Genomic DNA, 16,655 nt, shown 5'->3' on the forward strand with positions numbered 1-16,655 from the left:
AATGGTATTTTCATGGACAACACATAAAATTGAAAATGCATGCATTATCTGTGAACTGCAGCTGCATCCTGAATCTACAATCTGTAAAAATAAGGAAAAAAAGAAGCTTTTCAAAGTATTTCTTTGGCATCTATGTCATTTTATGTAAAGTTCATGAGACTAAATCTAATGACAGAACCCCGTAACAGAGGTTGTGCTGTCTTTGTTGTTTGTGTCTGGAAGGCTGAAAAGATAAAGTACTTCCTGGTCCGAGGAAGCTATTGGACACATTTGACCTTTTTGACCTTAGCCTATGGCTAGTGTTTCCTCCTCGCCACAAGATGTCTCTTCAGCTCACAGGAAAAGCCCCCAGTGGCTCATCCCATGGTAGAATATACGCAGCATTTTCTGGAAAGGTTCGGTGTTTGAAAACATCGATGGCACTACTTGAGACACAAAAGAAAGCACTTCTGTAGAAGAGGAGATTTGAATAGTTGTCTATCATATAACAAGAAAAGAGGTGCAGAGAGATGTTTCTAATGCAGAACTTCACAGGAAAACAACGAAGATGCTCAGCCTGAAATACAAGACTTCATTTCGGCAGAACTTTAAACAAAGCCATAAAAAAATGTTGATGACCTGCTCAGACCAGGATGTATTGCCAATTGTTTAATTGTACAAACTGTTCAACACAATTAATTTTGGAAACTATTTTGGTTGTCGGTAAACAGGCTGAGTAAGTAATCAAGATAGTCACATAAAGAAAAAGGGGACGTGTGCTTACAGACTTAAAAGTTCGTTGCATGTATCCACACCTCCGTATTACATCATTGCTTCATATAGAATGTTGTTCGTGGGAAAAACTGGATTTAGTACTCGTCATGCTGGATTTGATTCCCATGGGAAAATAAATGTGTGCAGGGTTGACGGGTCTTCTGAATACAGCTGAGCTGTAACAATTATACTTTTTTCTTTGAGTAATGGATGCTTGATTTGTGGGATATTGCCAGAGGCCCCAAACAGCAAACACAAAGTTGGTCTGTGCCCAGATCTTTACCTCTCAACTATTCCTCTTAAACTGCATTGATTTGAGTCGCAGGAAAATCAGGGATGTGTTCACAAGGATTTGATGCAATTAGAACAGAGGTATTTGGATGAAGACAAGCTGAGTAAGCAGTGTTTAGTAAAATAATGAGATACATCAGTGCAGCATGTAGGTATATTTTATATAGCCAGCTTTCTAGAGAGATAAATATCTCTCCAACATGTCCACAAAGTGCGTGTCTTTAAGGAGAAAGAGTAAGACTGTGGCCTCTATTTCCTTTTTGAAGTTGTGAATATTTCATGAATGCATTTATGCACTTGCTGCCACAGCGTGAGATTTGATGAACATTGCAGGCATGTCAAATGCTCCAGCGACTGAGTCGTGATGAAACAACTCTTTCATGCAATATCAGCATCAAAACGATCCCAAAACATTTAAACCGCCACATGAACAATGATCTGTCTCATGACCCATTCACAACTTCAAATTAAAATGCAATCTGTATCTAGGTCATTATGTTGAGAAAAGAATCGCATATCAAAGGAAGGTGTAAATTCATGTTGAAGGCATTGTGATCAGATCTCATTCAAGTGTAGATGAAGACCACATTCTTCAGAAACAAAAACCACCCGACAAGATGAAAGGTCAACTCTGCCTCTTCCTGCAAGCTTAAACAATCCCAGTAAAAGCTACAAGTAGTTGCACTGAGTGGCTGCGGTCAAATAGACGGGAGAGATGTCAAATGTCAAAATAAATCTTACTTTTTAAGAAAGGCCTTTTGAGATGATTTCGTAAATGTTTACCTACTTCCCTCTGAATATAATAATTAGTGATGGAAAGCAATTGGCTACTGGTTTCAAGCATTGCAAAGAGGGATGACATTAGCCCTGCGGGGGCAGCGCTCAGGCCGTCACAGTGCTGCTCAGTGAAAGACGGCCTGTGTTTTCCGAGGACACACGTAGCTCGGAACCAAACAAACAACGCGGCCTATAAAAGAAGCTCCAGCATCAATGGAAAAGTGTTGAATGTGTGGAAAAGTTTTGCCTTTGCTGCTTGTGGTTTCATGCTCTCCAGGTGGAAACATGGGTGAAATATTTGAGATTTCAAGATGTCTCTTCAGCTCACAGGAAAAGCCCCCAGTGGCTCATCCCATGGTAGAATATACGCGGCATTTTCTGGAAAGGTTCGGTGTTTGAAAACATCGATGGCACTACTTGAGACACAAAAGAAAGCACTTCTGTAGAAGAGGAGATTTAAATAGTTGTCTATTATATCATAAGAAAAGAGGTGCAGAGACATGTTTCTGCAGAACTTCACAGGAAAACAACGAAGATGCTCAGCCTGAAATACAAGACTTCATTTCGGCAGAACTTTAAACAAAGCCATGAAAAAATGTTGATGACCTGCTCAGACCAGGATGTATTGCCAATTGTTTAATTGTACAACAATTGTACAACTGTTCAACATAATTCATTTTGGGAACTATTTTGGTTGTCGGTAAACAGGCTGAGTAAGTAATCAAGATAGTCACATAAAGAAAAAGGGGGCGTGTGCTTACAGACTTTAAAGTTCGTTGCATGTATCCACACCTCCGTATTACATCATTGCTTCATAGATAGAACGTTGTTCGTGGGAAAACCTGGATTTAGTACTCGTCATGCTGGATTTGATTCCCATGGGAAAATAAATGTGTGCAGGGTTGACGGGTCTTCTGAATACAGCTGAGCTGTAACAATTTAACTTTTTTCTTTGTGTAATGGATGTAAACGTTGCCACAGAGCTGCAAGTGTGGGCAAAAAAAATGGCATAGCACAAACTCTTCATACAGAGACTGAAATTTCCGCAATTTCAGGTCTTCTTTGCATCACAATTTTGCCATCAGGGATTTTTTTGTGATGGCATAACAACCCTGAACGTCAGCATAGACACTACATTTAAGAAGGTCTGTAGTTTCGGTTTAACGGCGGTGTTTTCACTCTGAGTAATGTCGGCCCTCCCCCTCCTCTCTCCAGATGTTTCCAGGTCACAGAGAACATGGCATTCGGTGACAGACTACAACATCACTTGGTGTAAAGAAGTCAAGGGAGGGCAGGGACAGAGGAAAAGTGATTCCATAGTGCATTTCAAGGCCGGTTTCATGAAAAAGAAAAGTGACAGAACTGCTATCAGTTCCTCTTCGCTGACTGTTATCGCTATCACTATTTACTATCTTGTGCTGTAACTTGACCAGTGAGTTTAAAGTCCTTTAAATTACAACATTTTCCAGCTTTAAAATAATCAAAGAGACATTTTTGGAGGAAAATAAATTCACATTATTAGAAGATAATCCACCTAACAATAATTTTAGAGAGAAACTGGTTTACAAGCAACAGCTGACCTGAACATTTATCCCTTTAACTGTTACCATTGTTACATTTACAGTATCACTTTGTCACATCTCTTCCTCACACTCTTTTTATTGAGTTGCTGTGAACAGTTTGCTCATGATCCATAACACAACTGAACTTTGACCAGTCTGAGTCACGCACCAACGATCTGTATGCACTACGGTGACTCCAGCAGCGAAATGCCAACAGACCGCCAGGATACAAGCCCATCTGTCACTCACGCAGATCAATACAAACTCGGGTTGGATCTGAGGAAACAGATAAAGGTTCAGGGGCTGAGAGAAGGCAACTTTATTGATCGCAGGCAAATTCACCCCCGAGTCTATCTTTGCCCTTACATGAGTGAGTCAAAGCACCTTCAAGCTCCATGTATATTGGAAATCCAATTACTCTTCCTGGCAGACATTTTGTTTAATCATATTGTTGTACTCCTGATTTACCGAAAGCCTCCAAAAAAGGCCCCCGTGTTCTTCTTTACGCTGCACATACAGAAGTTAAATTAATTCAAGATTCTCTAATCATATTAACTAACTTCATGATGTATTATTTTAGATCAGTTTATTTCCACAATAAAAGTTGTGGCTCTAACATGCTCCCCTGTTTGTCCTTTATGTAGAGCGGTCTGTCATATCAGTTATTCACAGACACAAGACATGTCATCATATGTAGTGTTGCATGTAAATACTGCTGGGACAAAACAATAGGAACTGATGCTGGAGATATGTTTCACAGAGCAGATCAATACAACAATTACATCTGTAATTCACTATTGCGTTTGTGGACAGACAAATAAGCCTGGGGGACTATTTATACTCCTGCTTTGGGGGGAAACTCCCAGAACCTTCCTGAATGTTGAGGTCACACATCGTCATCCACCAGGCCTCGTCCTAAAATTATACCGTCGCTTCTTTGGAAAACCACACTGTGTTAGTTACAGAGTGGACTCCTACACAAAAATTAAAATTAAAACAATCTGATGCAGGAGCTCATTGCTTTAACGAATCTCCTTTTCCTATGACATCCACCTCAGATATCAGCCATAACTCTAAACTGAATAAACACTTCATTATGTTTAATCTTACTTTCAGTTGTGTTACAATGTGTTTTCAACAAAGAGTCCATATGCTGCTATACGGCTGCTATAAAATCCAGTTCTACCAAACAAACATTAGCTCTGTTTGAACTGTTAGTCAGGGCCAAAGATAGATAATGCAGTGAATACTGATAAGACAATATGTAGGAAATATGGAAGATTTTAAATGCTAAAATGGAAACAAATCAAACACAGAATTGTCATAATTCATTTTGCCTTTTGTATTTAATTATTGAATGCAGTGTTTTGTTATCGTGACATGAAATCAGATCTCAACACAGTAAGTGAGGAGGTGTATTGCGTTTCTGTGTTGTCCAGCAGAGGGCAAAACAGGCCTGCCGATAATAAATGCAGAGGGCTGTCATTGGTTTTCATCTGGAGGTGTGAGAGAGTTTTTTTCTTTTTAAGATCGAGATGCATCCTCGATGCCAAATGATAAAACAGTAGCAACTGTCCAATCTTTGCTTTGAGCAGAGCAAAGACACCAGCTGATGGCAGTCATGACAGATTTCACATTAAAACAGTTTCCTCTGAGACGTCAGCTGGAGGGACATTAATAATTGAGTTACATGTGTGATGACTGTCTGTAGCTTTAAGAGATGGATTGTGCTTCAGGAGGCTGGACAAACAGAAACTTGGAGGACTCCACTTTGCAGTTGTGTTGATGGAAAAGCTAACTAGTGTTAGCTAGCTAGTGTTAACATACAGTAAACAGTTGGTTAAATGGAGGACAAGAAGCCCATTTAAAAAATAGACATGATTTCTGATATTACACCTACGGTAACGTTTTAGGTTAGGGTCAGTTTGAGTTTAAACCTGGTTCGGTATCAAAGTCCTGCACTTTGTGCACCCACCATCCACCCACACCCTTACTCATTGTGTGTGCTGTAAAAACACAGCCCTGCCTCCACTAGAAAACTATGTTGCTGAAGAATCTGGGCAGCAATTACATTTCCCTCAAAATGTATTTGTCAAAACAAATCATAATCAGAATTCCTAGGAGACAGTGATCAGTGAAGACTGATCAGCTCCAGCAGCAACTTTTGTCTTTGTTTTTTAAAATAGAGTTTAGGCTCTTGGGGGGGGGGCCCATGTAAGTATTTGCCTCAGGCCCTTAAATCATCAAGTCCGCTCCTGCATCTGATCCTCTGTATTTGTTGATGTTCTCATGAGGATTTGATTCAGATGGTGAAGGATTAACCCACTGAAAGCAATGACTCTCTGTGACGTGGCATTTCCTGGTTCTCCTCTCTTTCATTTCCTCTTTCTCACGCTTTTACTCATTCACCTCCCTCCCTTAAGGGTCTTGATCCACAACTTCACCTCCCCCATTAAGTGTTGCACAACCAGACTCACCTAGTTTCTGTTTCTGATGAAACCAGAGGAAGTGGGGGTTTTATCGCCCAGCCAAGTTTCTTTTAAAATATAAAAAACATTCCTGCAAAATCAGTGAGCCTGGCAACATTTGTTTATTATTACCAGATCATTAACACATGTGAAGTGCTATTTCTTTTACTTTTTCAGAACATTGAATAGTTGTTTGGCTTTTTTGAGGCTGTTACATTATTTGCTAAACTACGAATGACAGAATAACAAAAGAGACAAACAGGTAAAGAGCTGCAGGACTACAAATGAGGGAAGACAGATGGGTTAGCAGCAGAAACAGAGAGTGAGGTAGGTGGAGGTCATATTCTGAGATTCTCCAGTGCTGACGGGGCCGGCGACCTGCTGCAAATGAGGGAGAGAGGAATCTGGGGAGGTTAGACTACAACAGCGCTGGGGGTTTGAGTGAGACAACATGGGGCCTTGAAGAGGAAGTGCAGACAGCGATGGCATCAGAGGAGAAAGAGAAGAGTTGGAAAACATGAGGGAAATTCTGAGGCGCTGCAGATGGCCGGGACACGTGTTTACCACCCAGTGGATTTCCACTTAAAAAGCTTTACTGACAGATGGATTCCCCAAACATTCCACTCACAATCCACATGAAGGTCCTCCGTACATACAGCAGGTAACACTGCTGTCACTACTGAAAGCTGCAACATTGTATGGCTTCAATTCCTAGCTTTAAATATATGATAAGAAATATATATTTACATTTATGTTACCTCCTCCATTAATTACATTTGTGCTGCATACCAATAATATGGTGACACAACTTTACAAACACAATAGTAATGCTATGTCAGGTTGAAGGTGACAGAGGTGGAAGAAGTACTCAATTGTTATACTTAAGTAATTGTTGTGTGCTTTTATTTTGAAATTTCAGTATTTGGGGTCGCTGCATCCTTTAGAGCAGGGGTCACCAATAGGCGGACCGCGGTCCGGATCCGGACCCAGACGCTGTCCTATCCGGACCCGGACGAATAACTGATGGATAATTGAGAATTATACATTTTGGCGGAGCGCTTCTATTTTAACCTGCACAGCTTTTCCAGCCTTTACAGCACTCGTTCAGCAGTCCAGGAAATACACCGACCAATCACATACGTTCTAAATCATCTCACGTGACGCTACTCAGCCAATCGAATATCTGTATTCTGAAACGCATCGTTCGTGAGCCGAGTGAGATTTGCACACAGACACGGGAGACGGAGAGAAGGCGAGAAGTAAGTCGGATAATTTTACATGACGTGCTCTAAAAAGATACGTGGACCACGAAAACAGAGCTTTTAACAAAGAATGGACGAACTCTTGTTTGTTCATTCTTCCTGCTGGCGCTACTAAACGACTCGTATGTTCAGATACCGTGGGCATTATTAAATGCGCCGATGTGAAACGCCACTACGAGACCAAACACACATCTTTAGACCAAACACTCCATGTGAAATGGATTTAACAAAAGAGAAGAAAGTTCACTCCAGCCACACTTTCCTTTTTTCCTTTTCATACATTTTTCTAAAATCAAGCAATTTCTGATGCAAGCTTTTCAAAGATTCATTTTTGTGTATTTTATTTTTAGATGGATCCCTTATTTTACTTGAAATGAGAGAACAATATTTATTTCTGTATTTCTATGTATTATTTATAATCCATCCAGTTAAATTTGAAAACGTAAATATATATTAGATTTTAAAATGTAATTGATGTGTACTTTATTTATTTGATTTGACAGTTGTTGACTACACAGATACTTTGTTACTACTACTAGGCTTCTTGAATATATATATGACACTAAATAGCGCAAGTTAGATATTATTGTAATGTTCCGGACCTTTGCATGAGGAGATTTTCTCAATCTGGACCTTTCGGAATTTTAATTGAATACCCCTGCTTTAGAGGCTGACCTTCTGTGTAAAGTTCTCATTGGATAATTGGAAAAGAGTCAGCCATCTTGTACACAACTCTGAAGAAGGACCTGTTCACCGTTCTTTGGTTGCTTGAGCAATTAGTTGACTGGTGAAGTTGCATCAACTCTCTCTTTACTCCTCTGAACTCGAGGCACATTGGAGACCTCAGGTGTGTTCCTCTGAACACCTGGTTGCATTCCTAAAACAGTCAATTCACTTTTCAGTGGGCACAACTTTCTGTCCTGTTTTTGGTTGATATGTAATTAATGCAAAAATAATCTGAAAGAAATATCTTGAGATAATGTAAACTAGCCATAGTAAACTAGTTATATTGTATTATTTAGCTGTATTATCTCTGATTAAATGCACAGAAGCTAAACGTGGCAGCAGTATCTCCACATCAAAGTACTGTTGTACATTTCAGTTGTATTCAACTTCTATTCCACTAAATTTTTTATGGAAATATTATACTTTTTACTCCAATACATACTTTACAAAGTAAGATTTTACAATCAAAACACATGATCAATTTAGATAGTGTGCTATAGGCTAAACTAGCCAACAGTATATATAAAGTAGTGAAGAATTTGTTCCTCCATCAGCTGTCACATCAAAATGCTGCTTGTATTTCAAACCATCAGTAATATTATTCCAATAATACGATATATATGATAATATAACTCTCTGAAAGAGACCAGTCAGCCCAACAAGTATTGTTAATACTTTAAGTCTTTTTTTTTGCTGGTAATACAGTTGTACTAGTACAATATATGAGTACTTCCTCCACCACTGCTGGTCCCTATAAGTAATTAACACCACATACACATTTGGCATCAGAGATATTAAATGCCTCTCGTCAGCTTGGAGAGTGTAACTTAAGATGTCACATATGTGGTCGTGACACCTCGGGAGGAGTGTAGAGTGAGAAGCTGCTACTCCTGCTTACTGTTGTCTTTTCTGCCCTGCATCCATTACATTAGAGCATTTATTAAATCACCCACACCAAGTCACACTTCATCAGATCCAGTTTGTTTGTTGTTGTATCTAGACAACCCTCAAACACTCAGCCATGTTTTGGACTTCCATGTTGGTGCCAGATGTGGTCTCTGGGACATTTGTAGCATAAAACAACTCTAAAACTAAAGTCAACAAAATCACATGTCCTTTACGTCTAAAACAGTCAGCCAGGTTCTGGGCTCAGACCTGCAGCCAGTGTGTCACTGAACAAATGTTTTAATGCTTTTTATCGGATTAGTCCACTCAAAGAGCAGCAGGCGGGTCGATGGTCCACTCGGACTGATGGGTAATAGCATTATCCTGTGTGGGCCAGTGGATTGGCAGACAGCAGCGGACAGAGCTATCCTACCATTGATCGACTCTCTCCTCCAGGGCCACTCTGATGCTAGCTTCCATCCAGTGTTTCATTTGTTTATGAAATATTGATATTGGCTTTCTATCTCCTCTTGGAGATGAGGAGATTCAGCTTGATGGAAAGGACAGCGTTTAGAGATGCCGGGAAAAGGTTTTGTGAACTGAAAGTAGTTTTTTTTCTTTTTCTTTTCTTGATGGGATGTAAGTTTATTATTTCCAGAATTACATCATAGAGGCTTTTGCTTTTTGTGCAAACACAAACATTTGTACCTGCTTCCAATACATTTTCTGGTAAATGTTAAAAAGTCAGTGATCAACAGTATGACACTGTGACCTTTTGCACTTTAATTGCATAGAAGCTCCAAAGTAAAAGTCAATGTTAACTCTAAATGTATGAAGAAAAACATGAAATAGCCCGAAAAGCAATGCAGGCTTTCATGTTTCTAATTCATCTTCTTGCTTTAAAATGATTAAAAATGTTGGGTAATTCCACAAATGTGAATCAATAAGACCCATACAATCTGACAGATAATTTCTTAAATTGGTTTTGTTAAAAACTTGATTGCCTTGAGATTTGAAAGTTGATAGCGCCCTCTGTCTGCAAACCACCTCTGGTACCGCTCCCTCATCAGATCTCACTCTGTCATCCAGAAAACCTCACCGTAACCTTCCTTTAACCACATAACAAGCTAACTCTGGCTCCTGCGCCACAGGATGGATGCAGTCGATCTTGTCAGTAAACCGATGCTTTAGTCTTCCCATATTGGCAGTCGGGATTGACGTGCTCCCACAGCCAAAGCCTTTTATGCAGGGGAAGAGCCTCTTGGATCAATAGTTGTTACCTAGGCAAAGCCCACACAACCACTAATGAATCCTGTGGCTTACAGAACAGGCCGCCGCTGCTCTTTATGTCCACACAGGAGAAAAACCTCAGAAATACTTAACGCTCCTGGTAATAATGTAGAAAATAGCATCCAAATGCATCCACCACTTTGGATTAAAAGATACAAATTAAGAGATTAGGATGAATTCAATTTAAATAAACCATGCAGGCTATCATAGCAGGTGAACAGGCCTATTGTTTTGACAAGAGCAAGTTTCCATTTTGTTTGTCGTGTTGCAACATTTCAGTGGTCTGTTCTCTTTGACTGGTTCAGTGGTGTGTTTGAAGACTGAGCTTGTTGTCTGGCACACCCGTCTCGCTGTCTGCTCCATATTATCTGTTTTTTCAGCGTAGGACTTAAGAACTGATAAATCAAAGCGTGTTAGTCACCTGTCTGGGATTTCTAATTGTAAAAAGGCTTTGTGCCAACGAGGTAGCAGGTGCAGTGATGTGTGTTGCAGTCCAGAAGTATTTAGACAGTGACGCATTTTCCTTTGTTTTGGTTTTGTACTCATATTGTATATCATATTTAATGTAGAATGAAATAACGATGAGAGTCAAAAGCTGAGTTTTAGAATTTAACCTTTTTAGGATGTTCCATACCACTATGTCTATGTTAAATGTAGAGCTGGGGTCAGGAAATTATTAGTTTAGCTTAGCATAAAGACAGCAAGCAGTGGACAACAGCTGGCTCGATGCAAAGCTAAAAAACACACCTAACCAACACTGCTGAAGCTCACTAATTAAAGGAATATTTTGACATGTTCGGCAATACGCTTCTTTGCTTTCATATTGAGAGTGAGAGAGCTGATGAGAAGGTTGACAACACGCTCATGTCTGCACGCTAAAAAATAAGCTAACGCCAGGGTTAGCTTAGCTTAGCATAAGACTGTAAATCCGTCGAAAGGTGATACAATGTGTCAACCAATATGTCTCATTTTTTCTAGTTTTTAGATTTAGTCGTTTTTCACTTCGTTGTTTTTGTAGCAAATAAAGAAACTAGATGCATCATGTAAATACAGCGAGCTTTAGATGTGCTCGTAGGCATTATTTTGAACCAGAGCCCGTCTTTCATTCAAAATCAAATTAATCATTTTGTGCCTAAAATTGGTTATATGCCTAAATGGTATCCTCATAACAACGTCATGCTCCCACCAGGAGCTATTTTCCACTGCTGACACAGAAACCTCCGATGGTTCAACACAGTGCACTTCCTCCTGCACTGCGCTGTATATAACAGACAGCACTTGATGGATTCTGACAGGCTGGATTTACGAGCAGCTAAAGACCCTCCAGATCCACTGAGATATGAAATGATGGCCGTCTCTACCCGCTCTGCACCTACACCAGGCAGGCATTATGACTGATTCCATCCTGCTGAGCCAAGCACTTTGCAGCTCGTCTGCAGGATATTAGCTCAGCCAAAGGTTATTCATAGACTATCAAACCGGAGCTGCGGTCAGGAAATGCTGACTTATGTGTAAAATATCAATTGAATTAGTCGGCGTGCCTGTTGCTGAGGGTGCACTGCCTTGTTTTAATGGGCACAGGCGCTAACAGTGATGCGTAAATCACATTTGTACAAGAAAAGCGAGGCATGTATTAGATTATACTTGTTTACACATCCATTAACTATTTGTATTTGGTCAATAATTGTCACAAAGCATAACAAGTCTGCTGAACATTGATCATGCACTGACTTTATTCAGAGTATTTAGTTTGAACATAGAAGTTGATGTGGTTTAAGTAATAATACATGACATTTTGATATGATTTAAAAGCCTGTTTATGTCATTGATCGGTATAACACAGTGGATGTCAACCTGCACAGTTCATAAAAGTAGAATGTGTTGTAATAGGTTTCTAAACTCTATGGATGCTCAGGGAGTGAAGTTATTTTACACTTCTGGCAAAAAAATCACAGTGCCACAGTTTTTAAATACTCAAAGAAATAAGTGTTTCGTATGAGCAGAATATCATAACAGACGAAGAAAAATCATATATAATCGTAAAAAAAAATCTTCACATAAGGAAGTGCAAAACAAAACAGCAAAAATATAAAATGCACAGATGAAGAATCTTGCAGACGAAATCCTTTCTCATCCATTCTATAAATACAGGCACAGCACTGGTGAGCAGTGAGGTTTGGTTGTTTTGGTTCGGGGGGTTTAAATGTGTTTAAAACACAAGGCACATCGTTGCCTCTCCAGTGCCAAACTCCAAGCCTCTTGTCTTCTCACGTCTGAAAAAGTAACCTCTGTCCCTCTGTCAGAGTTATGTAGGCCAGCCTGCTGAGCAAAGACAAAATGGGAGCACAGCTCAGTAGATGCAGCCTCAGCAAAACCATCTCTTTCGAGCTGTAGGTGCAGAAGCTATTTCTCATGGGACACTGGATTATTACTGTATGCAGCGGCGGTAAAAGCATAGACACTTCACATTATTATAGACAGTGCAGTGTTAGTGTAAAAGGGCCTGGTTAGTTTCTCACGAACTACAAACAGATGCAAAGCGCCACAGTTCATAATATGCAGGCAGTTGATATTTAAAAAGCTACAACATAAAATACATATGCATCAAATCTTCACTTTAGAGAAAATTGACACAACCCAGAAAGTTAATAAAAGTGCATTTGTGATTTAGTTATTTTAACAAACAATCTGAAATACTTTGTTTGTGATAAGGAGCACCGATCTGACTTTTCCTCTCCTGAGACAATTTAAAATCTTTAGACCTCACATGGATCTGATGGGAGTCATTGTTGTGTTGTAACATGCAGATAACTACACACAGTGATGGAAGTAATTAAGTACATTTTATCAAGCACTGTAATGTACTGCTTGTACTTTACTTGAGTATTTCCATTTTAAGCTATTTTATATTTCTACTCTACAACATTTCAGAGGACAATATTCTACTTTTCACTCCACTACATTGATCTGACAGTTATAGTTACTCTTCAGATAAAGATTTTAAATTAAGAAACCTATGATATGCCTGTAAAATACAATGAATTGTTTAAGATTAAACCCGTGGTTATCCACCTTTTTGGCTTGTGACCCGTTGCAGGAAAGCAGTGTCTAGTTTGGTCCCTTTGTCTTGTTTTAGATGTGTGTCAGTTGTTAGCAGTTCAAGCAAAGACACTTCTCAGATGGTTTCATTAAAATAAATTGTTGCACTGGTAGTTTTACTAAAGTAACGGATCAGGATACTTCTTCCACCACTACATTACTTTTTAGCTATCTATGAAAAATCTATGACTTACAATGAAGGAAGTTACATAAGTAGCATACATATGAGTAGCTCAAAGAAAAGGGGGGCGCCCTGCTGTGAGTGTCATTTGAGTGACTGAAGTGAATAATAACTGTCAAATATTGATGGATATGAAAATATTTTGCACATTGAAATGTGAAAATGGTTTTAATTTGGATTGGTGACATGTGGTCGATACCCGGTTCTCTTCACAAGATCGGTATCGGCGCTGACACCCATCAGACGGATCAGTGCATCCTTAGTTTCTGAGATTCATTATTCTAATTTAAGGTAAACTTACGTGCCGATATTATCAGCTCACTCTTGGACAAACAACAAAAATCTACAGTATCTCAATTTCAATACACCCAATCCTAAAACCTTAAACCGGTGTCAGCTTTACTCTGAGTGCACACACACTGCCACATTCTTGTGTCTCTCCCAGTAGTGGCAGTCTTCAGGAAAGCTCCACGCAGCTGCAGACTCCTTGTGGCGACTGACGGCGTGAACAACAAACCCGCACAGCTGCTTCTCCAACACCTCCACCACCGCCGGGGCGTTTCCCTTCTTCCCCTGGCCCTCCATCACCTGCCGGATGCAGTCACGAGGCACCGGCTGGGGTTTGGTGCTGTACGACACCACCAGGTTGATGTTGTTCACCTGAAGCACCTCGAACCAGTTCTGTCCCGCCACGTGGTGAAAGTGCTCACCTGCTCGCCAGTTCCGGTAGGTGCTCCCTGAATGGTTGATCAGCCGCACTGACCAGCTGACCCAATCGTACTTCTTCATCAAGAATTCGAGCAGCTGCTGAGTCGTATCTTGCAGGTTCTCTTCCTCCTTTTCTTGCAGGAGGCGCTGAGCGTCTAGTTCTGCTTGCTCTGGGAAGGCGGCGATACAGGACTTGATGGTTGTCTTCATCTTGGACTCTACTTCTTCAATTTTGCTGCTCCACTCTTGGATTTTGTCGTCTTCTTCCTCTTGGTTTTGGGTTAAGGCACAGTGGCCCAAAAGAGCAATCAGACCCAAACAGAGGAGCTCCTTCATCCGGACACAGAAATCTTCCAGGAGACGACGGTTCCTCGCCACGTACCTGCAAAACACAGGAACCATTTACATTTATATTGAAGTTTCTTTTGCTTCAATACAGAGAAACCTGCAGTGATGATTGTTGTCAGAAGCATGCAAAGGAGTAGAACCGTCACGACCGCTGCAATGAATGCAGAAACATTAACAATTTACCTTTCAACCAACTCTAAAACCGACTCCCCAAAGCTGTTTGTCCCCATCAGAGCATCGTGCAGCACAAACAGGTTCTTCTCCCCTCCAGTTTTGGCAAAGTGCTCCACAAAAAGTCTGGTCTTCACCACTTTGAACTGCTGTTTTGCCTCCAAGATGTCCATATACTTCCGAAACTGGTTCCTAATGTTCTCCTCCACCGAGAAGTACTGGGAATCCAGTCTCCCCTTCTTGATCTCGCAGTCGATGTCCTCCAGTTGGGTGGAGAGCACGTCAAGCTTGTTCCTCACCGTCAGGAACTGCTCTTTGACGTAGAAGACCTCTTTGCTGTGGACATTGTCTAAGGCCAAGCGGAGAACCGGCGCGGCGGCCTCACAGAGGGGGAAGAGCTCGCCCACAGCGCTGGCCAACACCTCGGCCCCCTTCTCAAACATGTCCATCACTGCCTCGATGGCCTCCTTCTTCTGGGCCACGACCCTCTCCAATGAAGTGGTCATTTTCTGAGACACAGAGGGACAGAAACTGGTGTCGGGTACAAATAAACATCGGGGGAAATGATATGAAGCATGTGACAAAATGGGTCAAAGTCATTGTACTGTTAAATTATTGACTTTTTTTCCATCAATAATGAGGAAGGACTGGCCGTTATCTAATACAGTGGTTTTCAACCTTTTTAAGGCTTGTGAACCACTAATATTAAGCAGTGACCGTCTCTCAGCTCGTGTAGGTCTATAAGTTGTGAGCAGCTCCACCAAAGGGATTTCCTCATAGGTTTTTCAAAAAGCACACTAGTGTTAACACGAAGACGCTTTCTCCTTGAAGGTTATGAAACACATTGGTGAATAGTTATTATTAAATATTCCAGAGCTGAAACAAATCGTCCATTAATTGTTTGGCATTTTTGCTTGAAAAATGATTCAAACACACTCTGCTTGCTGCTTCTCCGATGGGAGGATTTGCTGCTTTTCTTTGTCTTTTGTGATGATAAACTAAATATATTTCCATTTATGAGTGTTGGTCAGACAAAATAAGACATTTGAAACTGACGAACTGCTAACATATAATGAGCATTTTCAAAAAAAAATTACATTTTGATTGAAGAAACAATTAAACAAATAATCCATAATGAAAATAATTAGTTGCAGCTCTAGAAGACAAATGACAAAAGCTCTGTTTTTGTCATTTCAAGAGATAACTATGAAGGTTAATATAGACATCAGAATTAAATGCAGGATATAAAAAAGAAAAATGTACCTTGACCCTGCTTTGACATGGTGAAGAAGGTAATGATGTCATATAAACAAAATGGGTGCCTGAGATTACTTGGATGAGACATGCCCTTGGGTCTGCGTATGACTCATTTCAGAGCAGAACAGACCAGACCAGACCAAGGCCAAACCAGGTTTAAAAATATCTTCCTCACGTACAACAAGATAAATCACCTCTTCTCTGTTCAGATGTTTGTCAGTGGATGGACCACAGATGATGCGTCACACAACTCGACAAATTAACATCGATATTAATTTGGTTCATTTGAAATTCTATTTTTAGATGTGGCAAATAAGCAAACAACTGAAAATCAATTCATCAAATAAATACATAGTATATATGCCAGAAATGTCCTTTAACTAAAAAAAAGGTTTGTCATGTGAACAACCTGCACCATGTTTAACTGTCATGCGCACCCAAAAGAAATGCGCAACCAGAGTCTTTTTACGCACAGTTCCCCTGAGCATAGGACACACCTTGCAGCGTATTTACCCCCTCTGATGGGAGATAAGGACATTCATCACATTCCTATAATAACAATGCTGTTTTTTCTGTACCTGAACGAAATGAATCAGCTGGTCCTTCTCGCTTGATGAGCCCCAACAGCTGCAAACAAGTTTCTTTTATTCCCTGCAAGTTTGAGGATTTTCCCACGGTTCTCTAGTGTGGAGCTGAGGAGGGGTCCAAAAGTAGGATCCAGAGAGGAAGAAGAAATGCGCACTCAATATCTGCAAAGGAGAGAGGGAGAGAGATAGAGGGAGGAAGAGAGAGAGAGAGTGAGACACAGACAGACAGACACAGACAGACAAACTGCTAGAGGTGACATATGTGGTCGGTTCATTTTCTTCTCGGTCTT

The 16,655-nt window shown here is 40.4% G+C and overlaps 1 protein-coding gene across 1 annotated transcript; it reads right to left on the reverse strand.

Moving 5' to 3' along the window:
• Positions 1-13,693: 13,693 nt before the first annotated feature.
• LOC306699799 (protein rapunzel-like) lies at positions 13,694-15,027 on the reverse strand (the record flags this gene model as incomplete). The annotated part of the gene is made up of 2 exons (XM_079164549.1): positions 13,694-14,384; positions 14,534-15,027. The coding sequence occupies 2 exons, from the start codon at positions 15,025-15,027 to the stop codon at positions 13,694-13,696; spliced, it is 1,185 nt and encodes a 394-aa protein (XP_079020675.1).
• Between the last annotated feature and the right edge of the window lie 1,628 nt (positions 15,028-16,655).

This window comes from Pholis gunnellus, assembly GCF_910591455.1.
Source record: "Pholis gunnellus genome assembly, chromosome: 8".
Classification (NCBI taxonomy): Eukaryota; Metazoa; Chordata; class Actinopteri; order Perciformes; family Pholidae; genus Pholis; species Pholis gunnellus.